Here is a 26615-nt window from a genome sequence, read left to right on the forward strand (position 1 = left end):
CCCTAAGGGGGCTGATCCTAACCAATATAGCAGGTGTGAAAGGGACCACAAACCACAGCTTTGGCCAAAGCTCCAAAAAGAGAAAGAATGCTATTCTAATCATACATTAACCTCAGCAGCGCTATTCTAATAATGCGTTTACCTCAGCAGTGCTATTCTGATCATACATTTACCTCAGTACTCCTATTCTAATCATGGATTTACCTCAGTATTGCTATTCTAATCATGCATTTACCTCAGTAGAGCAATTTTCTGCATAAATTACCTTAGCAAGGCTACTCAAGTGCCAACATGCTCATCTAGCCTTTTTCAACTCATATCTATCAGCTGAGGGAGTAAACTGGTACTGAAAGTGTTAAGTGTTTTACTTTAATGTATGTGTGTTGAGCGTAGAAATTAAACGTAACATAAAACCTACGTTTTGCCAGCTGTTTGCAATTTGTCACATCATAAAGTTAGCAGAAACACTGCAATATGACAAACTTGTTTTTGTTGAGTAAAAATTACTCTAAAATTGGTCTTTTCAAATATTTTCGGTTGTCAAATATTCTATACATCTCTAATTATATCAGCTCTTCTGTTGGTCCACCCTGGATGGGATAGCCTTTGTTGGCCTCATTTGTAAATGAGCATTTTTTTTCAACTTATATCACAGAACCTGACACGCAATTTCTCATTATTCCCAACACCTAAGCCAATTGGTATACAGTACAGGCCAAACGTTTGGACACACCTTCTCATTCAATGCGTTTTATTTATTTTCATGACTATTTACATTGTAGATTCTCACTGAAGGCCTCAAAACTATGAATGAACACATGTGGAGTTTTATGTACTTAACAAAAAATGACCTGTCCTCCACAGTCACCGTGAACCCAATCCAGATGGTTTGGGGTGAGCTGGAGCACAGAGTGAAGAAGGCAAAGGGGCAACAAGTGCTAATAAACACCTCTGGGAACTCCTTCCTTCAAGACTGTTGGAAAACCATTTCAGGTGGCCACCTCTTGAAGCTCCAGGATGCCAAGAGTGTGCAAAGCAGTAATCAGAGCAAAGGGTTTCTATTTTGAAGAAACTAGAATATATATATATATATATATATATATATATATATTTTTTTTTTTTTTTTTTTTTTTTTTTACATAAGTACATTAAACTCCACATGTGTTCATTCATAGTTTTGATGCCTTCAGTGAGAATCTACAATGTAAATAGTCATGAAACGCATTGAAAAAGAGAAGGTGTGTCCAAACTCTTGGCCTGTACTCTATGTATATAGAAATGTAGTGTTTTTCCGGGTAAAATAATGAAATGCATGGTCATTTTACTGCAGAGCTCATTAATGTGCCAGTAAAACAAAAAAAAAACATCAAAAACTACCACTTCCCAGAACATAATCATGGAAAAGTTATTAAACAGTGTTTCAGTACAAACGTACACCCACTGGCCGAGTGTGAGTTTCAGCTAGACAGCCGGCCCACTGACCATCTGACACCATTCTCTGAGTTCCAACTTCTACTTTAAAGGTTTCTGTAATAAATAACCCTCATACTGGCCAACAGACGCGTTAATCACAGGTATTGTTCCCAGACATCGACTAAACACAGTGTGTGTGTGAGTCTGATCTGCACCTGCTCTGTTTGAAGTGTGTATAACAGAGTGTTTGTGCAATGTTTGCTGCTACAACTCAATTATGATTCGTTTTTGTTTGTTTGTATGTTTTTTGTTTTTTAATATAAGCAGGAAACATGTATAAATGCACAGATTAATTATTGCCGTATATTTCGGACTATAAGGTGCACTTAAAATGCTTTAATTTCCCCAAAAATCATCAGTGAACCTCATAATCCAGTGCACCTTATGCATGAATTCTACCAGTCAGGTATTAAAGAGCAGCAAAGTCACTCCACTGAAGTACAGCGATATACAGGAGTTTCAGTGAAGTTTCTCCAGCATTAAGACTAAAGCAGGATTAGCATTATCAGCTAACCGCAGCACTAGCTTTTTCACCATTCACAGGTGAGTAAATTGGACTGTAGTAAAAACACTCATCTCACTCTGTCCTACCGAGAGAAACTTGAGATCAGTACTTTATCTGAGGAGCTCCTGTTGCTGTTCCTTGCAATATGAGAGTTTTCATCAGAGTAAAATTTAACAATTGCCGTTTGCAGTTTTTTTTTTCTCTTAGAAAGAGAATACTGGGATTATGCAATCGATCCACAGCTCGGAAAATGTTTCTTTCCTACCAAAGAAGAGAATCAGTCCTAGGTGCCAAATCATTTATTTAGCACAAGTGACAAAACGTGCTAAAACCGGGATATAAGGTGCAAAAAAGCTTCAAGAGCAGTAACTATGCCCCTGATTGAATACAATAATACTGCAGCTTGAAGGATAGTTTTTGTTAACTGGAGAAAAGAGGAAAATGCAGCTGATTTTTCAGGAATAACATATTGTAAATTGATTTTAAACTTGTGTCTTTCTTGTGCAACAGAGCTTTTGAGAAATATCTAGTTTAAATTATTAAACACTGAGTAATTTATGTTCATTTATAGTGTTTGTGGGACTGATTAAAATACTTAGTTTTGTAAACGATGCCATGTTAAAGTTGTTCCTGTATCTTATTTAAAGGTCTATTGTTTACATTCTTCAGCTGTTTTTCTGCTAATGAAGTCTGATTACTTTATCCCACAAAATATATAAAGAAACACAATATATATATATAAAAAAACAATAGTAATTAAAGCCTTAATTTTGTACATAATATATATGTAGTCCTAACAGTACAGTAAGTCACAAACCTATATTAAAGCCCAGTCAAGCAAAAAATAAAATAAAATAAAATAAAATAAATGATTTAAAATTAAATAAAAATACTGTGATATACATTGAAATCGCCAGAATTGTAAAAAATAAATAAAAATAACAATAATAATAAAAATACTGTGATTTTGATACATTTTTGGTCATACCGCCCAGCACTACTTCAATTTAGAATATTACTACAATATTAATGTTGCCCTTACATTAAATTAAGTACTTATTCCAAAAATCTACCCACAATACATTTCAGACAAAAAGAGCAAAGCTATTAACACATACCTACACAGCAGAAAGAAAAAACTCTAATAGTGTGGGTTATTCTACCCAGCATAAACACTGCAGCTGTTCACTGAAGCCTGTAGGTGTTATTTTAGCACTGGGGATTTTGCTGCAAAATAGATGATAGACTTACATTAGTGCAATTATTACATAAAAGCATGAAAACTACAGCTACAGTACCAGAATCAGTATCATCATATCACTGCATACAGCTAAACGCTGTATTCTCAAATATCCAGCATTAACTTACTCAGCAAGCAAGCAAAACTCAATTACACAAAGAAAAGGGCATAAAATTCAGTCTACAGAGCAACCCCACCTATTCAGCCATGTCTGACCAGCTGTCTGAGTACCACCATTCCAGCCCGGCCAGTCTATAGAAACCCTCCACTGTCTACAAAAGGTCAGTGGTGTGTGACAAGGCCTGGGAAATCCGATTACACACTGGCCCTGCTGTATTGTAAGAGCTTCTATTCAACATCTACAACATTATTAAGGCTAATGCTCATGAAACTGTGCCGTCGCATATCACTGACCACTGAATCAAACCCCAACAAACCTGTTCCATACACTTACATAGCTCAGTGTAGCTATTAGAGCACAACGACATTTATCTAATGGCACTCAAATAAAGAGCACAGGGTATTGAGAGAGAGAGAGAGAGAGAGAGAGAGAGAGAGAGAGCACGAGAGCATGCGATAGTGAATGATATTGCCCTTGGTTTACTCTAATCTGAGAAGTGGCACTATTATACAGCACAATTCCCCGTTCATACATACAAACCTACAGGCATGCACACCACGATTTGCTCTCACTTTTAGGTAAATAACTGAAGTCATGATGAAACTATAAACTTATTATCTAATATTTGTATTCTTAAAATATAATAATAAACCATAAACCTATATATAGTCTCCATTATGCAAAAGCAATAAATAAAAAAAGCATTACATTTAGGAGTGTGCCATATCGTATTGTACGCAATAATATTGGCAACGTTTGAAATAGGGGCGTCACGATTCTCTAAATCCTCGATTCAATTTAATTTCCGATTTTAGGGTCATGATTCGATTCGATTCTCGATTTTCTTTTTTCTTTTTACAGCAGAGAGGCTTATTTCAAAAGGTGGGCTTGATATAAGTGATGCAAAGTGATACAAGTAATAAATAATAAGTAATACACCACATTAGGCACTAATGGTCAAATTTAAATAATTTAATTAAGATATATATGTAATGCCATCTAGTGACTTTTTTTTAGCAGCAGTGTGCACTATTAAAGCAGCAATGTGCAACATAACAAAATAAATAATACAAAAATACACAAAAACAGTGATGTACAAAATAATAGAACAATTAGAGCCTTAACAAACTGAACTCTATCCTACTATAACAGTTAAACATGAAAAATAAGACTCGGCCCCTGAGAATGACAAGTTTTTTTCTTTAATAAAGATATATTATTAACTTTATCTGAGAGAAAGATGCTCCTTAAGGTACCAAAACTATTAACATATTTGAGGCTAGACAAAACAACTGTTATTTTTATATATTTTTTTAATTTTCTTTAGGAAGATGAGAATGCCCACATTCTCTGGAGAAAGGGCTGCTCTTTGAGCACTCACAATGCGGCTACAGTGCTCATTTCCCATTATATATCTACTATCTGTCTGGTATCATTTATTTTACTTTAATCCTGCATATATTGAGATATTTGGAGGGTATTATTATTAGCATCATGACATTCTGGATCATTTACTTCTGTTACAAATCTGATAAAAATTCTTGTATTTTTTAAGATCTTACTTAGGGGTGTGCAGTGTTATATTAAATTGTATGTAATGATAAAATATATTTTTTCTTGCAGTGTATAGTGTATTTTTAAAATCATTTTCTTATATCGCAAAAGAGTATCGTTATCGTGAAAAACCATGAAATATCGTCATATTGCCCACCCCTAGTAATAGTGTTTATTTGAATCTGAATTTAAGGAAAAAAGCCAAAATTATGAGAAATTCTAATAAATGCTTAAGTTTCTTTAGTCTGAAGGTGAGCTGCTGAAGTAGAGTTGCTGCAGAGGACTGCCTCCAGCGCCGGACTGACCTGTTTCCCGTCCACTTCAATGTCAGCGATGTAGTTCTCGAACACGGTGGGCACGTAGACCTCAGGAAACTGATCCTTACTGAAGACGATGAGGAGACATGTCTTCCCACACGCTCCGTCCCCCACGATCACCAGCTTCTTACGGATAGCTGCCATCGCTGCGGACACAGATAGGGGAAATGAGCGTTAAAACAGCCTGGACACATCACTGTTACACACGTTTGACGCATTAGCTGTTCACTATATTGGCTGCAATTTTCGGCCTCTGTGTCATAGAATACTCATTTAGCAGCTATTCACTGCATATGATCAACAGTAAAAACAGCAAGGCAAAAATTAAAACTCTGGAACGTTTGTTTTAAAATATATTCCCTTCTTATTACAGCTATAAATTAAATGTAGTGAGCATTAAAATTATTCAAGCTTCAAGCTACAGTTTTTATATATTTTAAAGGGCTATAGTAGTAGCTTAGGGCTGCAACAATTAGTCGATTCAATCGACAACTTGTCGACAACATATTTCACTGTTGACTAACCGTTAATTTGTATCAGTATCGCATTACAGAAAGTGCTGGGGAAAGAAGCGCAAAGGGTAAATGGTCAACTTTTTTCAAGTTTTTGTCTCCAAAAGAGTCCAAAACATAACAGATTGCATATTTAATCACTAAATATCAGCACTTTCCAGGTTTAAACAACATCCAGATATTTAAATGCCATTTAAATCTCATGTTCAGCTGTTTCTACTGTTTTCAGAGATGGAGGACATGGCAGAAATAACCGTTGACTAATCAGAAAAAAAAAAACATCAGCCCTATAGTTACTGCTCTTGAAGTTTTTTTTTGCACCTCAAATCATATCACTTCTGCTGAATAAATAATTCTGCCCCCAGGACTGATTCTGGGCTCATCTGAAGGGTGAGAGGAACTTTTCTCCAAGCTGTGGATTGATTGCACTGTTCCATTCGTCTCTTCCTGAGTGAATAATTGCTGTTTGCTGTTGTTTTTCTATTTTACTCAGATAAAAACACACATACAGTAAAGAACAGCAGCAAGAGCTCCTTAGATAAAGTGCTGTTCTTATTTCTCACCAGGCAGGACAGAGCGAGATGAGCATTTGACTGATACTGATACTTATACTAATACTTATCCAGTATCCAATCCAGCTAATTTTGTTATATCGAGAATATCGATATGTAATCCTAATATGCAATTAGCGCATTCCTAGTTTAAAAGCATGTGTTTTAAAATTGCAAAGCCAAGCAAAGTACCAAGAACTACCAACTGCTCCAAAAAGAGCTGTTTATTGGCTCAGAGTGAGGGCGGGCCCAAGCCCTGGCCTTTTCAGCAACAGAACTGCAGTTTACTACTATAACTACTAGACCCCAGAGTGAGAGAGAAAAAGTGAAAGAAAGAAAGAAAGAAAGAAAGAAAGAAAGAAAGAAAGAAAGAAAGAAAGAAAGAAAGAAAGAAAGAAAGAAAGAAAGAAAGAAAGAAAGAAAGAAAGAAAGAAAGAAAGAAAGAAAGAAAGAAAGAAAGAAAGAAAGAAAGAAAGAAAGAAAGAAAGAAAGAAAGAAAGAAAGAAAGAAAGAAAAAGAAAGAAAAAGAAAGAAAGAAAGAAAGAAAGAAAGAAAAAGAAAGAAAAAGAAAGAAAGAAAGAAAGAAAGAAAGAAAGAAAGAAAGAAAGAAAGAAAGAGGGGAAAAAAGAGAGTAAGAGGAAGCGAGAGAGAGAGCAGCACTGAGGTGGACCTACTTCCACACTCTGTACAGAAAGGAAATAACAGAGAGATGGAGCGCTATTTTGCTGCCCCGCCCTTTTCCTTTTGTCTCTTCCTGCAGGGAGCTCATGGAAAACAAGGACACCATGGCCTGAAAACGTCTCTGCCAGAACAGCATGGGAAGACCAACACACACACATATACACACATATACGCACACACACACCCTTAAATAGACCAAACTTCAACAGCCGGCCGACTTCTACAGGCATGCAGACTTTCAGGACAACGCAGTCACTTACTTCAGGCACTTCAGTACTTTAGAAAACTTCAGGAAACTCAGAAAAAGCCTACAGATACTTATTTAGGCCTCTGACTGGACTTGCTGTTCAGTAGAGGTGGACAAGTTTTCAATATTCTGATAAATTACCTCTCTATACACTTTCCTGTGTACTGCAGTACCTAATTGTGGAATGCAATACACAAAATTACAGACGTAGACCATCTGCAACTGCCATGTCTACCTAAAGTTCAACAACACAACAGGCAACAACAACAGAGGAAAAACTGTGTTAGGACGCTGTGGTGAAGCCGATGTGTTGGGCGATTATGACTAGGTTTATGGACATTTGGGTGGATGTTTTAAATTTAGCAACTGCAACCAAAAAAGGGGTGACTGACTGAAGTGTGGATAGAAGGGGGGGGGCTGAATACTTTTACACATCAAATGTTTCAGATTTTTATTTTATCTTTTTTTTTTAAACTATGTATCATTATTGCTCAACTTCACACAATGTGCTATTTTGTGTCTGTCTATCACTTGAAATCTCAATAAAATACATTTAAGTTAGTGGTTGTTAGGTGACAAAAAGTGAAAAAGTTAAAGGAGTATGAATACTTTTGCAAGCCACTGTATATCGCAATATTAAACAATGCAGGGCTCATGACATCACCAGCCCCGCCCCCACCCGCGCACTGTCTCACTTTCAGACTGATCAACAGCTGAGTCAGCGCCGAGCTCAACTCAAAACCCGAGAAAACAGCAAAACAACAGTGAATCAGCCCTTTAATCAGGCATTTAAACGGCTTTTTAAAAGGTAAATAAGAGTTTTCACGTGCCCAACCATGTGGAAGGAGGCCATGCGGTTACCTCCTGTTTACTCCTCCCTGCTCCCTCCCTCTCGCACTTCTCGTGCAGCTGCAGCCTGTCACTCACACAGACACAGAGACAGCGCTGTGTATCTACGTCTTGTGTCAAGAATCAAAATGTTGCAACATGACAAGTTTAATTACCTTAAGTGACATTGCATGTTCTGCAATGAGACTATTGTGATGACGATGCTTAAACAATACATCATGCTGCCCTAAATTAAAACTGTAAAACAAATTAAACTAATTAATCGTGAAAATCACCCAACACTAGTATCAACCCATAAGATCCCCAAAACACACACACCACTCCCAACCATTTCCTTTACACATGCATCCTAACATTTGTGCTCTGACAAGCAGACGCCAGAGTTGGTTTGCTTTCCAGTAGAACATACCAGCGAGCAGTGACACACACACACACACACACACACGCACACACACACAAAAATCAATGAAGGACTCCCACAAGTGGACATTAATAGAGTGAGGGGAAGGAGACTGTGGGACGCTTTTCTGGGGGTCTGCCAAAGGTCGGTAAAGATCTATACAGCCCCCCTCCCTGCTTTAACCTCTGAACACCCACCTACACACACACACACACACACACACAGGTGTGAACGTGCGGTCCATCAGCCGGACTCTGCAGGGTCTATGAGGTCCAGTGCAGAACACTGAGGGTGATTAGATATAGATTAGAGCTGCTACCTACCCAAACACACTCTCTCACACACTCCTTCACACACACACACACACACACAATCAGGACAGGTTCTACACACCACTGTACAATACCACAGGCTCAGAGTGAGCGAGAAACTCAAGGAGGGGAGATCAAAAGCAGGTCAGAGCTTGTGTGTATATGTGTGTGTGTGTGTGTGTGTGTATGTGTGTGTGTGTGTGTGTGAAGGAGGAAAAAAAAAAAAAAAAGAGTGTGTTCCTGGTGATAGTGTCCCAGTTTCACACACACATTCATCACACTGTCACTCTCGTATGAGAAAGTCTTCAATTACACCGGCGCTGCTCGCTATAGCGGACCGCTGACTTTAAACCACCAGCGCAGGCTTTACTGCAGATTGAACACAAATGCTCTCCGTCCGCAATTACTGCGACACAAATGAGAAACAAGCAGCTCATAAAACCTTTGGCTGCAGTCGGCCTCTGAGGCTGACCTTGGTTTTTACTTCACTGAGCAGCAGATGAACGAAGAGCAAACTGCTTCTCTTTCATTGTTTTCTGTTCGCTCTAGAAATACCATGTTTACTGGTGAGATTTACACTAATAAGTTACTGTAATGAACACCGACCAAGCGTAACATCAATTACTATTGAGTATTAAAGAACAGGGTGAAAGGAGGATAATTATAATAAAGTATACAGAGAAACAGATACAGAACTACAGTCTGTAATTATTATAGAACTACAAAGTGTCCTATATTATCATTGGACCTTAAATAAGGAGGTGGTCATATTGTTATGTTTGGTATCAGAGTATTTCGATTATAAGCTACTACTTAAAGGTCTCATTCCATCATTTTTTCATTCATTTTAAAATGTCTAGTTGTGTCTCTAGTAGGGGTGGGCGATATGGCTCTAAAATAATATCACGATATTTCAGGGTATTTTTGTGATAACGATATACTTGGCGATTTAGGACAACTAAAACAATTAATTCATTTCAGGAATATAGTATAATAGTATAACAGAATAATCATAATGTGGCAAAATAAATAATATAGCATAAAATAATATAATGCAGCAAAAAATATTGCAGAATATTTAGTGCATGCATATAAACTGCAAACTAAAACAATTATACAATAAATACACTTAAAGCTTCACAGTAAATAATACACTACTTTTAAGACAGAACAGCCCTATTATCACGATATGGATTTTTAATTTCATGATATTTCTGTGTCATGATATATTGTGTACGTAGGCCTGGACAATATTTCGATATCGGTATTTATCGCGATAAGAAATGTTTCAATAACGGTGATATCCTTTTTGTGGCATATCGATATGTATTATTCACAGACAGGCGTTTTTTAGCGGTGTCAGTTCACTGCAGCGTTGAACACAATCAGACTCCGTAGCCAGGCTACGTCAGTGCGTGATGACGCAATCATACAGGCACGTAGCCAGATAGGCTAGGCTAGGCTAGACCTGGGTCGGGTCGGCTCCGCTCCGCTCCGCATTTTTAGGTGCAGTCCGGTCTGCACCTAAAAATCTCAGCTCCGCTCCGCACCTAAAGTCTCCCGCGATGAAGCGAAAAAGACCCTAACCGAGCGGATCTCGGCTGCGCTCCGCTCCTCTCCGGTCCGGTCCGCACCTAAAAATCTCCGCTCCGCACCTAAAATCTCCCGCGATGAATCAAAACCGACCCTAACCGAGCTGATCTCGGCTGCGCTCCGCTCCTCTCCTCTCCGGTCCGGTCCGCATTTAAAAATCTCCGCTCCGCTCCGCACCTAAAGTCTCCCGCGATGAAGCGAAACTGACCCTAACCGTGGGAGATTATAGGTGCGGATCTGAGAGCAGCTGAGATCCGCACCTATAATCTCCCACGGTGAAGCGAAACCGACCCTAACCGAGCGGATCTCAGCTGCTCTCAGATCCGCACCTATAATCTCCCACGGTGAAGCGAAACAGACCCTAACCGAGTGGATCTCGGCTCCGCTCCGCACCTAAAACCTCCCGCGATGAAGCGAAACCGACCCTAACCCGCTAAAGCCGTTAAGCGCAGGACATTTTAGATGCAGATTGAGCGCACCTGACGCTTCCACAAGTGATTAAACAGAATAAATAATTGAGGGATTCGGGTCTAATTCAGTGGTTCGGCGTTCAAAGGTCTGATAAACTTCAGACTTCAGCTTGCTCCAAATTGTTCTGGAGAGTGGAGCCGACTAGCAACAGTAATACATCTGTTCCTCCACCTCAAGCAGTTTCACTACACACAATATCGTCCTTATTCTGGCTAAAACACTTTTGTAGTTTATGTTGTATCTAAGTTATTTATAGTTGATATAGGTTTGTTTATTTGACAGGGATATCATGTTCCCTTTATGTATATAAAGGCTTTTTGTATTCCTTATCCTGGTTGAAGCACTTTTGTTTTGATCTGTTAAATATGTTTACAAAAAATAAGAAGCTCTGCCTCTGTTGTAATGTAAAGTTATTTATATTGGTAATATGTATATAGGTTATAGGTTTGTGCACTGAGTGGTAGATAAAGTTAACCCTTAAACTTCACTTAACCTCAGACTCGAGCGGCCGAAACGTAGGCTCGTACGCTGCCGGCTGAGTCCACATGGATTTCACCCCTTGAAGGCCATGAACTCAATTGGTTGACGTAGACACCTAACATCTCTCTGATTAACTTGTATTTGAGGATTTTCTTTTACTAGCTACTGCAGACAATGGAGGCTGAGGAACAGTTTTATGTGCAGCATCCATATACAACTCAGAGAGTCCTACTGTATTTCACAAAGAACAAGAAAACAAAAGTGGATCTTAGCGGAAGAACACTTTTAAAATGTATCGCTGCCCTGCCGATAATCAGTAACATGCAGTACCCTGTAGGACATTACCTCTGGACTGCCAATAATTGGTAACATAAAATACTCTCCGGGACATTACCACTACATTTACCACTATCCTGCTATATGCAAGTGTGTGTGTGTGTGTGTGTGTGTGTGTGTGTGTGTGTGGCGTTAATGCAGGGTGTAGCGTGGCAGCAACTCAGAGGGGTGCTGGGATGAAAAGTAGGCAGGCTAAAGGAGAGCAGATTGGTGCCTGCGACCCAACTCACTGCACAAATGGTTCTGTTGGGATAAAGAATGGACCTTTCTATTTAAAAAAAGCACAGAGGACAAAACTGCAGCATTAAAACAACCTTCAAATTGTAGCAGCAACAAAAACAGAAGGCAGGAGGTAGAAAGGTTGACTCAGCTCAACATCCTCTATTGATAAGTTCACTGATGCTGTCACACAAACACCATGCATCTTCCTTTCTGATGATTAGGTATTCAGTGGTCCCGACTAGGGTTGTACGATAGATCGTATTTGAATGACTACACATTGATGGTGAGTGTCAAAAAATGGGGGGGGGGGGGACACACATCCAGTATGCAAATAGATTGTGCCAGAAGCCAATGGAAAAGAAGCTGCCAATGGCAACAGGCTCAATTCAGTTATCAAAGTTGGTTCAACTTAAAGATATCTGTTTGAATGTATCTGTGCCCACAAATGTTTAGCTAACTCAAAATAGTTAAGTGATGTTTAGAAATGTCCAATTTTATGTAAAACAGACTTAATTTATTTTTTCAAGTTCCAACAACTTATGGGTTTACAGTGTAGATTTGTATGTGGATAGGCAGTGTTTCCAATATCCATCCACGTATCCACGTATCCAATACGTTCATTACAACAATACTGGACCCAATACCAATACTGGATTGGATTAGCCTAGTGCTGGGTGATTATAGCTTAAAAAAATTACTCATCAATTTTTTCACACAAAAATCCAATTTTCGATTATAATCGATTTCTCCCACCTACAAAAAAAGGAAATCAAACTACAGAGGACAAAGAAATGGTTCAAAACTAGGTTTACCTGTAAAAAAAAAAAAAAACAATTATATATATTTAGAAGTTTTGGGTTGAGTCATGTTCAGAGGCTTTGAGGTAAGTCGACTGATTGAGTGAATCAATGAACCAAAACATTGTTTTCAAGCCCATACATTCATATCACGCGCTGACCTCATATCTACACAGCCGCAGAGACACTGACGGATGCTGGATTATACTTCAGAATGCGAGTTTGTGACTGAAAATTGAGAAATAATGCACTAAACGAGTCACAAAAGAAACTTTGAAGGAGAGATTATTATTGTTTTCCACAATTAATCACAGATCCTCACTGGAGAGCGATGAGGCTGCAGTTTTTATAAACTGCTGATTTTATTTCTAGCTAAATATATGCTTTATCCCACTGGGTGTTTGTGTCAAAAGTGCTGGTACTTTTTCCAGTACTAGCTTGGTCCTCGGACTGTGGGAGGCTTGGGTAAGACGGATAAACACTTCAGAAATGAGTAGCGATTTCTGACATTTTAGATTATAAAGATAAAATGTCTGTATGTAAAATTGTGTTTACTCCATTTCGAAAATTGCAGTAAAACTGTAATGCAAATTAATCAAATTAATTGTTAAAATTGCCCAGAACTAGATCAGATCATCTCTAATAATATTTTTATCATATTGTCCAGCTTTACGTGAATATAGCACACAGCAAAAGCTCTAATATGCTGAATAACAGATCCACTGTGAGCTTTTAGCTCAGTTGCTCATGATCAGTGTAAAGAGCACTCTCGTGGCTGCGTGTAGGCGAAGCGGCGCGGCTGGGACTCGGCCAGATAACAGTACATTCGGGACGAGACCGAGGCTCCGGGCTCACCCTGAGAAGCAAAACAACACACTTCCTGATCCTGGGAGGGGTGTCTGGCACCGCGCTCGCCTACAAGGGCTTCCACACAGAAACAACAGAAGGACCGGGCTCAGATCTGCTGTCGCTCTTCCAAAACACACGGCCCGATCTGCAGCCAGAGCCACGGATCCCGCCGACACCATCGCTCAGCCTCCTCAGAGAGATCAGCGCCGAGCAGAAACGGCCAAGCAGCAACAGAACGAGTGCGTGAGAACCAGGGAGTTTCATTAAGACTGATAAGAATTCATGTTAAGAACCCGATTATGGAAAGTGATTGGAAATTAGCTTTAATTAATGAGGGGATTTGAGAGCTGAGTTTAGAAGATTTACACAGATGAGTCCAGAGTAACTGAGTCCAGACTACATTCCCAGACCTTAGAAGATATAAGATATATATGAGATATATGACATAAAGGAGGCTGAATATCAAGATTATTGTCTAACCTATAGTGTTCATTTCGTTTACAAATAATTCGTCATAGTTTTCGTCAACAAACCTTTTTTCGAAGACGAAATCGAGACGATAACTGAATAAAAACAGCATAAAATTAATATAAAAGATTAACTCAATCGAAAAAATATGTAACATATAAAATACACTAAGTGGATCTATTAACCCAAAAGTCTGTGTAAAAGTTCCTGACAGCACTTCTTACTTCTCACTTTCTTCTCACTTTAACTCTTTATGAAGTCTTTATGAAGTAATGAGAGCATCTCAGGACAGTGAGAAACTATATTAAAGCTATACAAAAAAAACACATGCAGAATTATTCTAGAAATAAAAGTGTTAAACAAACCAGAATGTGTTTTATACATCTTTATACTCATTGTGTCCAAAAAAATTGAAAACAGCATCAGAACTTTATCTGAGGAGCTCCTGCTGCTGTTCCTGGCAATATAAGTGTTTTCTTATTTGAGTAAAATAGAAAAACAACAGCAAACAGCAATTTTTCACTCTGAAAGAGACAAAATGGGATTGTACAATTGATTCTCAGCTCAGAAAAAAGTTCCTCTCTTCTCACAGATGAGCCCAGAAACCGTTCTGAGTACAGAATCATTTATTCAGCATAAGTGATAAAAATCCATAAAACTCTGGATACAATGTGCAAATAAACTTCAAAAGCAGTAACTATAGCTCTGTTTAAATATTAATACTGCAGCTTGAAGGATAATATTAATGCACACTAAATTTAATATATATATATATATATATATATATATATATATATATATATATATACACATACATATATACATATATACATATATACATATATATATATATATATATACATATATATATATATATATATACATATATACATATATATATATATACATATATACATATATATATATATACATATATATATATATATATATATATATATATATATATATATATATATATATATATATATATATATATATATATATATATATATATGCCTCTAATGGCTTCAATAATAACATATAGTAAAATGACATTAAACTTGTGTTTTACTTGTGCAATAGACCTATTGAGAAATATGTCTTTTGAATACTTAAACATTGAGTATTTAGTATTTATGGAACTATTTAAAATATTTAGTTTTGTAAAGGAAGACGTGTTAATGTTGTTTTTCTGATAATTAGGTCTGATTTATTAATATGTTGTGTAATTTTGTGGGACAGAGTAAACCCAATAGTAATCAATTAATCATTAATTTAGTCTTAGGTGTTTTTTTATTATATGTACTCCTAAGAATACAGAAACAAACAGACCTATATAAAAGCCCAGGTCAATACAAAAAAGGAATAATAATAAAACTACTGTGATTATAACTGTATATATTCTGACCCGAACCATCAGAATCTTGAAAGAAAAAAAAAACTGGGATATACATTTTTTGTTCATCCCACCCAGCACTAAAGTATAGTTAAAAAAGAAAAGAAAAAAAGCTCTTCTAGAAGCACTATAGAACCCACAAGGTTGGACCTGCTTGCATCTCAAACACAGTCTTACTGTTTGCTCTTTTTTTCTGTCTGAACATCTCGCCCGATGTATTCCTTCATTTCATCAAAACACACCAGGCTGGACATGTTGAAAAAGGTGCAAACGGCTTCAATGAAGGTCAATGGCTTTCCTCATGTATCTCAGGGCAGTGGATCAGCGAGCGGGAGCTGTAGACGCTCAGGAGAGGCTGTCGGGGTGCAGCTTTGAAGGACACGCTGTTAATATTTGATGTCCGCAGGAAGAGGCGAGCTCAGCGAGATGAACCTGCTACACGCGGGGATGTGACAGTGCTGCCGGAAATCTTCACACATTCAGAATTCCAGATGCCCAAATTCAGCCAACTGCGAAATGACTTTCTGTAGCACTTTCCCCAAAGGCAGACTCACAACTAGCATGATCAGGTTAACAACGACCTTGGACGGGTAGATCGACTCTTCATCGAGATCCACGACTCGAAACGTACGCCCCGAGAAACCCGGCCTGCTAACCGTAGAGCTGCCAGGCTCAGGCCTGCCATCCGGGAGCCAAGATGTATCTTTCCATCTGAAAAGCTGAGGTGATCATCAATTTACTATAACCTGCTGGAGGCAATTAGAAGTATTTAATGGCCTTTAAGTATTTATTTAATGAGGAGAAGCTGCCCCATTAATTCTGCACTAATCTTCTGGCTCGGCTGAGATAATGACTCACAGGAAGAGGGCCCCTTTCCCACTCCCTGATGAGCAATCATATGGATAAAAAAATTAAAACCTTCGATCAAAACAGCTGGAGGGTCCACCTGCACTGAGTTTCCTGTGGTTTTAGTATTTTGCTTAGGAACTTGAGTTTTACTGATAAAGTGTTACTAGGAGCATCAGGGGAAATCTTAAATCCCCTTAACATGCCAGCATTTTTGTCAAATTTCTGCCTGATATTACAAAGCTATATCTTTGATTAGATTTCTGTAAATGTAACAGAAAATATAAAAAAATAGTAGATTTGCAACGGTCAAAACATAATTGATAAAAAATCATAAAATTGGCACTTTCCTGAACTTTTAACACTGTAAAATCAATATTTCCTAAATACATATTAATCATTTCATGTCCTCCAAACTTTTCATTTTGTTACTATTGTTTAGTTTTTATGTCTATTTTTAATCATACAGAATTTGGGGATGATTCCTCTTAAAACTGATCTAAACTTAGAGGTGTGGGTGTTCCTGAGGTAAGACTTCAAGACTTGACTTTCCATGACTTTTGGAATGCCAGTGGGACAATTAGCACTACTAAAACTAGGTAAAAATCTAATAGTTTAACATCAACTTACTTATGACTGACATTTCTCAGGGTTTAGTGATGTTAGCATGTTTAGCTAGGGGAAAGTTCTCTTCTTCACATCTATTGGCTGCAGCTCGCTTACTGCTTGGTGTATTTGTTAGCATTAGCTATCTAAGCTAACACAGCAGTCTGTTAATGGATTTTTATAAAGTATAAAGAAATGCATCAATGGAGGGACCATATTTAGAGAAAAAGCATATAAAGGTTATGTTGAAAAAAAATGCTTAATTCGAGAAAAAGCATATAAAGGTTATGTTGAGAAAAAAAATGCTTAATTCGATCAGGACTAGAAAAGAAAATGCTGAAAAATCAGGACTGTAAAGCGTGGCGTGGGCATATGCCCGATCTGATGTGATCAAGGCCGAGGCTACAGCGAAATGCTCAGCAACACTGTTGCGCTACATTATTAAAGTAAATTAAATTTAACCAGGACAAATACTTCTTTAGGGAGATTCAGCAGAACTACACAGCGGCTGTTAGCGCTCTTAATCTGTCACCTAATGAGACGTGCGATCTTATTCGCAGGGTGGAAACAGGAGGGGGTGGGGGGGGGGTGCAGTGCCATTGTTCTCAGTTTAGTGTCTGGACTAAATGAGTTTAGCTCCGAGCTCAGGCTGCAGCTCCAGACAGCGGCTGCTGATTTAGTATTTCAGGCACTTGAGAAAATTCAATCAGGGGTCGCTTCTCTCATCACCTCCCGCATCACACTCCCCTTTCTTTCTGTGGGAGGAAAAATCCAGCTCCAATATACAGGAAAGTGGAGGGGCATCGGAAAGTTTAATAGAATTCTGTACTTCATCATGGCAGTCCACCAGCAAATCACACACTGCTGGCTTTTGTAGGTCTCTGATGATCTGCGGGGCTCCATTTTCTTTACTAAATCGATCCACAGAATAATAGAATAACAGAAAGAACACACAAAAAAAGTCACAACCACAAAAAGTAGCCATGTAATATAAATAAAAGGAAATCGACTTACAAATAATAAAGGACATCTAGGTTTAATATTTTATTTGGACTATTATATTGTATGTGGAAATTGCTAGGTAAACTTTTGATCCAAATATCTAAAGTTACTATATAATGTCAAATATGTAAATTCTGTTAATATTTACATCTTAAACTAAGATATATCTGAGATTTTAAAACTTTTGAAAACAACATCTGGCAGTAGGCAAACAAACTCTGCAATATTTAGTAGATAAATATAATCAAAAGCACATAAAACCCATATAATAAATTGGCCTAGGGTTGTAAATTGGCCTGAGTCTGTTAAAGACTGATGTTCATTACAGGGAGCTGCCGTCAGTTTACTGCTTTCAAGCTGAGCACAAAGGGCAGAATACTATGGGCTACAGTAGCCCAGTATCAACCAAAATTAATTTATACATTGTGAAGTAAATTTTAGGCATATCATTTTTGTATTGTTTCTTTTGATTCTAGCTTCTACAAACTTGCTAAAGATTCTTTTCTAAGTTGCTCTAGATAAGACTGTCTGCAAAATACCTTAAATGTTCAGTTTGCTGGTGTAGAAAGCCCCTCCCCACAGAAGCAGCATGTTTTCTCATGCTGGTTCTCTTGGAGAGACGGGTCACATGTCATGACTGTGTCTCGCTCAGGCCTATAATTACCCTGTTTCATTTCTGCAGGAGAACAGTAGTGAGAGTATAAGTATGAGTGTGAGGAGGGGGGGCTGTAGATCTTCCTGCTGTCCGTGAGTGAGAAACATCAGCTAAAATCATGCTGATCACATCAAAAAAAAAAAAAAAAGATGGAGGCAATCACAGAGCAGGTCTAATAGGATCTCTGCTCTGCCGACAAGCTGATGATAATCAGGGTTCTTCATGCAAAGTCCAACTGTGATAACTTTCTCACTGCTCTTCTGGCATGAACATGGAAGAATCACCAAAAGCAAAACTCACCACATTTTTTAGCCTGATACTTCTTGTAAATATGTCCTGTAGAATACTTTTGTTTACATGTAAAACTGTACTGGGAGAGTGAGGTAGAGTGAGGTAAAGCGACGCAGAAGGAAGTAGAGTTATGCAAAGAGAAGTAGAGGGTGGTAGAGCAACACAAAGGGAGGAAGAGTGTGGTAGAGGGAGGCAAAGGGATGTAGAGTGGCACAAAGGGAGGTAGAGTGTGGTAGAGTGAGGTGGAGTGATGCAGAGTGTGGTATAGTGAAGCAGAGAGGCAGAGTAAGGAGGTGGAGCAAAGTACAGTGTGGTAGAGGAAGGTAGCATGTATGTGTGGAAGACTGAGGTAGAGCAACGCAGAGTGTGGTAAAGGAAGCTAGAGGGAGGCAGAGTGAGGAAGAAGAGTGACGCAGGGTGAGGTAGAGGAAGGCAGAGTGAAGAGGTAAGCGACAGGGTGTGGCAGAGCGATGCAGCGTGTGGTAGAGTGAGGGAGAGCAGTGTAGTGGGTAGTGGGAGGCAAAGGGAGGTAGAGTGTGGTAGTGGGAGGCAAAGGGAGGTAGAGTGTGTGGTAGTGGGAGGCAAAGGGAGGTAGAGTGTGGTAGTGGGAGGCAAAGGGAGGTAGAGTGTGGTAGAGGGAGGCAAAGGGAGGTAGAGTGTGGTAGTGGGAGGCAAAGGGAGGTAGAGTGTGGTAGTGGGAGGCAAAGGGAGGTAGAGTGTGTGGTAGTGGGAGGCAAAGGGAGGTAGAGTGTGTGGTAGTGGGAGGCAAAGGGAGGTAGAGTGTGGTAGTGGGAGGCAAAGGGAGGTAGAGTGTGGTAGTGGGAGGCAAAGGGAGGTAGAGTGTGGTAGTGGGAGGCAAAGGGAGGTAGAGTGTGTGGTAGTGGGAGGCAAAGGGAGGTAGAGTGTGGTAGTGGGAGGCAAAGGGAGGTACAGTGTGTGGTAGTGGGAGGCAAAGGGAGGTAGAGTGTGTGGTAGTGGGAGGCAAAGGGAGGTAGAGTGTGTGGTAGTGGGAGGCAAAGGGAGGTAGAGTGTGGTAGAGGGAGGCAAAGGGAGGTAGAGTGTGGTAGTGGGAGGCAAAGGGAGGTAGAGTGTGGTAGTGGGAGGCAAAGGGAGGTAGAGTGTGGTAGTGGGAGGCAAAGGGAGGTAGAGTGTGGTAGTGGGAGGCAAAGGGAGGTACAGTGTGTGGTAGTGGGAGGCAAAGGGAGGTAGAGTGTGTGGTAGTGGGAGGCAAAGGGAGGTAGAGTGTGTGGTAGTGGGAGGCAAAGGGAGGTAGAGTGTGGTAGAGGGAGGCAAAGGGAGGTAGAGTGTGGTAGTGGGAGGCAAAGGGAGGTAGAGTGTGGTAGTGGGAGGCAAAGGGAGGTAGAGTGTGGTAGTGGGAGGCAAAGGGAGGTAGAGTGTGGTAGTGGGAGGCAAAGGGAGGTAGAGTGTGTGGTAGTGGGAGGCAAAGGGAGGTAGTGTGTGTGGTAGTGGGAGGCAAAGGGAGGTAGAGTGTGTGGTAGTGGGAGGCAAAGGGAGGTAGTGTGTGTGGTAGTGGGAGGCAAAGGGAGGTAGAGTGTGTGGTAGTGGGAGGCAAAGGGAGGTAGTGTGTGTGGTAGTGGGAGGCAAAGGGAGGTAGAGTGTGGTAGTGGGAGGCAAAGGGAGGTAGAGTGTGGTAGTGGGAGGCAAAGGGAGGTAGAGTGTGGTAGTGGGAGGCAAAGGGAGGTAGAGTGTGGTAGTGGGAGGCAAAGGGAGGTAGAGTGTGTGGTAGTGGGAGGCAAAGGGAGGTAGAGTGTGGTAGCAGACTTTTTGTCCATATCATACACCTTTAACTCCTGCTTTAAAATATGCGGACCCTCATGTTTTTCCTCAGAAAGTACACATATAATCTCTATATAAAGCTTTAAAGTGAAACCCAATCCAGTGGGATCGACTGACCTAAATGCATATTCCACAAGAGAAAAGCTTCCTACAGCTTTCCATGCTGTTCAGAAGTGTCTTCTAATGCAGTTAAAATGAGTGTTAAAATTCAGCCATTCTGACTTTATCACTCACTTTTACAAGGCAGCTTTTACAGCATGGGTGCTGCCTTTGTTTATTCTGTGTGGAAATTGCTCGTGAGTGAACTTCTGCTGCAGTTAAGATAAGGCTTCAGGTAGGCACGGGTCCTACATCACTGTAAAAACCAACAACGCTATAAAACCTCCACCATATAAAATCTAATCATACTTTTTATTTTTTTAGACTCCAACACTCCTGTTATCTCAGCTGCTATTTTTTTTTTTTAAGGATGATCACATTTCTCACAGTTAGAGCATCAAAGCCAGTAAGATATTCTGTTTGCTTCATTTTTGCGTGAGAATGGAGGGAACGGCGGATTATTTGGCAGAATGCGAGTGCTGTACTTTAAACAGTGTGTGTGTCTGTAAGTGTGTGATCCATAACAGTGCGTAATTCACAGCAACGAGTGTGTGGGTCTCAGAGAAAACAAGAGACAAACAGCGAGCTCCAGACAAAGCCGAGCCTCTCTGTGGAGAGCGATGAGGTCATGGCTAAAGAACTTACTCTGTCATTCTGCAGAGCTCACTTCTCCGACATTACTGAAAACACAGCACTAACCCCACGTTCATTCACAAACACAGCGTTCAATCTGTACTGTACAAGAGAAAAACAGTCCTCTAAAGTGTGTAAAATGAACTTAACCCTGCCATTCCCCCAGTCCTATTTCCATTTCCACACCCTGGGCTGCCAAGTATAGAACACAACAGAATGCAAAAAGTGCACTGCAGGCATGGAAACGGATGTTCCCCTGAACAGGTAATCACTGAGCTTCAGTAAGCGTGGTAGAGCGGCACATACTGAGGTAGTGTGACGCAAAGGGAGGTAGAGTGTAGTAAAGCAGCACAAAGGAAGGTAGAGTGTGGTAGAGAGGCGCAAAGGGAGGTAGAGCAGCACAAGGGAAGGTAGAGTGTGGTAGAGGGAGGCAAGGGGAGGTAGAGTGGCACAAAGGAAGCTAGAGGGTGGTAGAGCGAAGCACAGGGAGGTAGAGCGACGCAAAGGGAGGTAGGGTGTGGTAGAGTGGCAAAAAAGGGAGGTATAGCGGCCCAAAGGAAGGTAGAGTGTGGTAGTGTGATGCAAAGGGAGGTAGAGTGTGGTAGTGTGATGCAAAGGGAGGTAGAGTGTGGTAGTGTGATGCAAAGGGAGGTAGAGTGTAGTATAGAGGCACAAAGGGAGGTGGAGCGGCACAAAGGGAGGTAGAGTGGCACAAAGGAAGGTAGAGTGTGGTAGAAGGAGGTAAGGGGAGGTAGAGCGGCACAAAGGAAGGTAGAGTGTGGTAGAGGGAGGCAAGGGGAGGTAGAGTGGCACAAAGGAAGGTAGAGGGTGGTAGAGGGAGGCAAGGGGAGGTAGAGTGGCACAAAGGAAGGTAGAGGGTAGTAGAGCGACGCAAAAAGAGTGCACTGCAGCCATGGAAATGAATGTTCTCCTGAACAGGTAATCACTGAGCTTCAGGAAGGTTCGCTAACCATAGCTTGGTAATTGATCACCACCACCAGATTAGCTATGTAGTTTGTGATAGCTAGCTAATCAGAAGTATGGACAGCTATAATCATTTCACACACCCGTCTCATGTATTACTGATTGTTACCTTAAGTGTTATGTGTTAAGGGTTATATTACAGTAATACTTGGTCAGATTTAAAAATTAAGCATTGGTACATTTACCATACCAGATTGAAATGTGCAATATTGTATTGTTTGCAGCATTAGTGATGTAATTTTTATACAAGAAAAATATCCATATATATGCCACGTGACAATAGTGGCATTCTGTATTGAAATAGTTTATTGTCAATGTTTAAAATTGTTACACTAAATAAAACTAACACATATTTTGTTGCATTAGTGTATTCTTGAAATTCATCAAATTCATCTACCGTATTTTTCGGACTATAAGGCGCACCGTATTATAAGACGCACTATCAAAGAACGCCTATTTTCTGCTATTTTTCCATACATAGGGCGCATCGCATTATAAGGCGCGTTAAGTGACACTAGAAAGGGTGCCTATATCAAAGTGAACAGGGGTGGCGCCATGTTTCCCTTCCCCCACCGGGGGTGGTCGCTTGCCGGTGGAGCGTCTCAGTATATATAAATCTAGCTCTTTCAAAGTCAAACGAGTGCTGGATATTAATCTACACAGATTCCTCTCCTGAAAACTGTTTATTTGGGTGAGTAACGTGCTTCAGTTTATTTACAGTAAGCTTAGATTTCCAGATGTCCACTAAGGCTTGCTGCACCAGCGTTAGCATAGCTATCCGCTAGCACGCTAGCTAGTCACCTAAACTAGTAAAGTTAACCCAAACTTAAACGACAGCGTTACACTGAGTAATCCTGCGTGTTCTGGTAAGACAGTGAGATATTAGCTAGCGATTCGTCCCCCGTAGCTTGTTTTAACACTGTAAACAAGCAGATTACAGGCTGATAAAACTCACCTCTGAGAGAGTTAGCGCTTAGCATCTAGCTAATGCTAGCCAGGCAAAGCAGCACAGACTTACAGGCCGATAACTCACCTCTGAACGGTGAACGCTTAGCGATTAGCATCTAACTCTAATAATACTGCTCCAGCAGTATTAAAAGTGCTAAATTTAGAAAATACTGATCTCTGAACAGTGAAAAAGCTAGCTAGCTAAGCGGTTAGCATCTAGCTAATGCTATTGCTGCTCTGCACGGAGTGTGTGTTTACTGCTCCTTACAACCTGACGAGTAAAATCCATACAAAAGGCGCACCGTATTATAAGACGCACTGTCAATTTTTGTGAAAATTAAGTTTTTAAGTGCGCCTTATAGTCCGAAAAATACGGTAATTTCATTTTTTTTCTTTTTTTTTTTAAATAGCCAAGAATATCATCATACTCATCATCATTGCATATATACATTCAAATATTGTGACATTATTTAAGGGCCATAAGGGCCACTTACAGTGGTGATGAGGGCATGAATACACAACATTAAAAACATGTATTTGCAACTTATTCAGCAATATATAATATATACAGCTCTGGAAAGAAAATGAGAGACCACTTAAAATGATTTTACCAAATTGAAAACCTCTGGAATATAATCAAGAGGAAGATGGATGATCACAAGCCATCAAACCACCAAACTGAACTGCTTGAATTTTTGCACCAGGAGTGAGTAGCATAAAGTTATCCAAAAGCAGTGTGTAAGACTGGTGGAGGAGAACATGCCAAAATGCATGAAAACTGTGATTAAAAACCAACCAGGGTTATTCCACCAAATATTGATTTCTTAACTCTTAAAACTTTATGAATATGAACTTGTTTTTATTTTTGCATTATTTGAGGTTTGAAAGCCCTGCATCTTTTTTTGTTAGTTCAGCCATTTCTCAAACATATTTTTATTTGGAATTTGGGAGAAATGTTGTCTGTAGTTTATAGAATAAAACAATAATGTTTATTTCACTTAAACATATACCTGTAAATACCAAAATCAGAAAAGGTGATTCAGAAACTGGTCTTTTTTCAGAGCTGTATATTGTAACATTTTTTTATTATTATTATTTTTTTTTTACAGCATTCCAGAATTAGATGTCCGTGTTTCCAGTATTGAAGTAAAATAAATGATAGTATACAGATATAATCTCATCTGTCTTTCAAAGGTATAGCATGGAAAACTACAACAATAAAAAAGTTAATTTTCTATCAAACAGAAAAAAGCCAAAACCAATGACTGAAACAGATTCTTCACAAAAGCTTCCTCCCGTTATTCATTCATCAATAAACTCATATCCATAAAAACACCTCTCTGCATTGTCTCAGCAGAGCAATATTCAGAAAACTTTTCCTTCATCAGCACGTGTGGCTACTCAACCTGCATTCTGGCAAACCAAGTCGGACAGGGATAATTAATCAATTTAACAGAATGAAATTATTGGATATGAATTCAATCTTTACAGTCGTGGCTGTTTCACCTGTGCAGTCGTGATTAATGTGAGCTGCCAGACATACACATTGATCAAGATTATCATGAATTAATGAGGCTGAATTGTGCTTTATAAATATGCTATATGGACAAAAGTAATGGGACTCTTGCTCATTCACTATATCTCTACTGTCTCCACAGTTTTGGAGCACTGCTGGGAGGACACGATTGCATTCAGCAACAGAATAAGAATAAATAAGGTCATTATCCCCAGCTCCCTAATTTATCTCATCAAAAAATACTAGATGAAGCTCCATCATTCCAGAGAACACCGTCCCTCCACTACTCCACAGCTCAATACTGGGGGCTTTATACCTTTCTATAGCTTTCACCTGGCATCAGGTGTGGAGCCAAAGTCTACGCCAGGGGTGTCCAAACTTTATTTGTTAGGGGCCAGAAGGAGAAATATATTTGAAGTGACGGGCCACAGACTCTGTAATAAAACAAATAATGAAATAAACCACTTTAAATAATACATTTTCCTGATTATTTCATTTACACACCATTTTACTTGACTTAATATCTTTATCTATCTTTGACAGTGTTGTGTAAACTAAGATTTATCAAATTGATTTTTCATTTTATGATGTCTCTTAGACTCTTTTGCCCTTTTCCTGCGCTACAACTGAACACTTTCTCCGCTTTAAGACTCTTTGGCCCGTTTTTCTGCGCTACAACTGAACATTCTCTCCCCTTTTAGACTCTTTGGCCCGTTTTTCTGCGCTACAACTGCGTACTCTCGCAGCTTTTAGACTCTTTGGCCCGTTTTTCTGCGCTACAACTGAACACTTTCTCCGCTTTTAGACTCTTTGGCCCGTTTTTCTGCGCTACAACTGCGCACTCTCGCAGCTTTTAGACTCTTTGGCCCGTTTTTCTGCGCTACAACTGAGCACCCTCTCCCCTTTTAGACTCTTTGGCCCGTTTCTGACACTTTGAATCTCACATTATACTGCTTAACTGCGGGCCAACTTTCATTCTATTTCTAAAATACCTCGCGGGCCACCTCAAGGAAACGGGCCGCAAATGGCCCGCGGGCCGTAGTTTGGACACCCCTGGTCTACGCTGTATTATTGGCAGTATTTCTCTGAAGGGACTAAACAAGCTGTCGCTATCATTTAGAAACATAACTTATATGTACTAGTTAGACAGGTAAAGGAGCACTATACGATTTAAGATGCCATACTAAAGCACCAAAATTTTAGACCACTTTCCAGTCATTTGTATGCTACAACCGTTAACTTTTTCTCTCAAGTTATTTTTTTCTCAATCCTTTTTTCTACTCAGTTGAATGGATAGGAATGCTCAGTTTTTTTTTCTTGTCAGAATTTTTTTTTTTGTTTGTGAATAAAATATTTTGCGAGTAGAAATAAAAAAAGTTTTCAATATATTGTAAAGGTTTATTTGAAGTAATGTTATAATAACAAATGATTTATGAGGGGAAAAATATGTGACTGTTAGCATCAAAAATAGCTTAAGTGCTTTATTGTGTTTTATTCTTTAATTATATAAAATTCAATGAATCAATCAAATACAGCATTCGCGATAATTACATAATTGAGTTATTGCACTCAGCAACCGGTGTTTTGGCAGAGTATTTGGGTTGGAAATGGGCCTAGATTCCAACGGGACACGATTTAGTCGTGTTTTATGAGAAAATGGACAAAGTAATTTTTTTTGTCAAGGTATCATTAGATCAATGGGATGAAAAGTCATGTGACAATAATATTGTTTGTTGCAATTATTTCTAAACAAATAGCCTACTCTAACCTTGCTGATACTGACTGTTAGCATCATGGCTATCCTACTCTAAACTTCCAGTTTATCCAGTTTAAACCAGATATCGCTGTATTATTTAACACAAAAA

General features: G+C 39.4%; 1 protein-coding gene across 1 annotated transcript in view; it reads right to left on the reverse strand.

The window, feature by feature from the left end:
* Window positions 1–26615, reverse strand: part of rhocb (ras homolog family member Cb) — a 59576-nt gene that overhangs the window by 8249 nt on the left and 24712 nt on the right. The window contains exon 2 of the mRNA XM_007256140.4: window positions 5199–5356. Coding sequence (XP_007256202.1) covers window positions 5199–5354 — 156 coding nt within the window. The 5' untranslated portion in view covers window positions 5355–5356. The remainder of the gene's footprint in view (window positions 1–5198; window positions 5357–26615) is intronic.

Source organism: Astyanax mexicanus, chromosome 12 (assembly GCF_023375975.1).
Source record: "Astyanax mexicanus isolate ESR-SI-001 chromosome 12, AstMex3_surface, whole genome shotgun sequence".
Lineage (NCBI taxonomy): Eukaryota > Metazoa > Chordata > Actinopteri > Characiformes > Acestrorhamphidae > Astyanax > Astyanax mexicanus.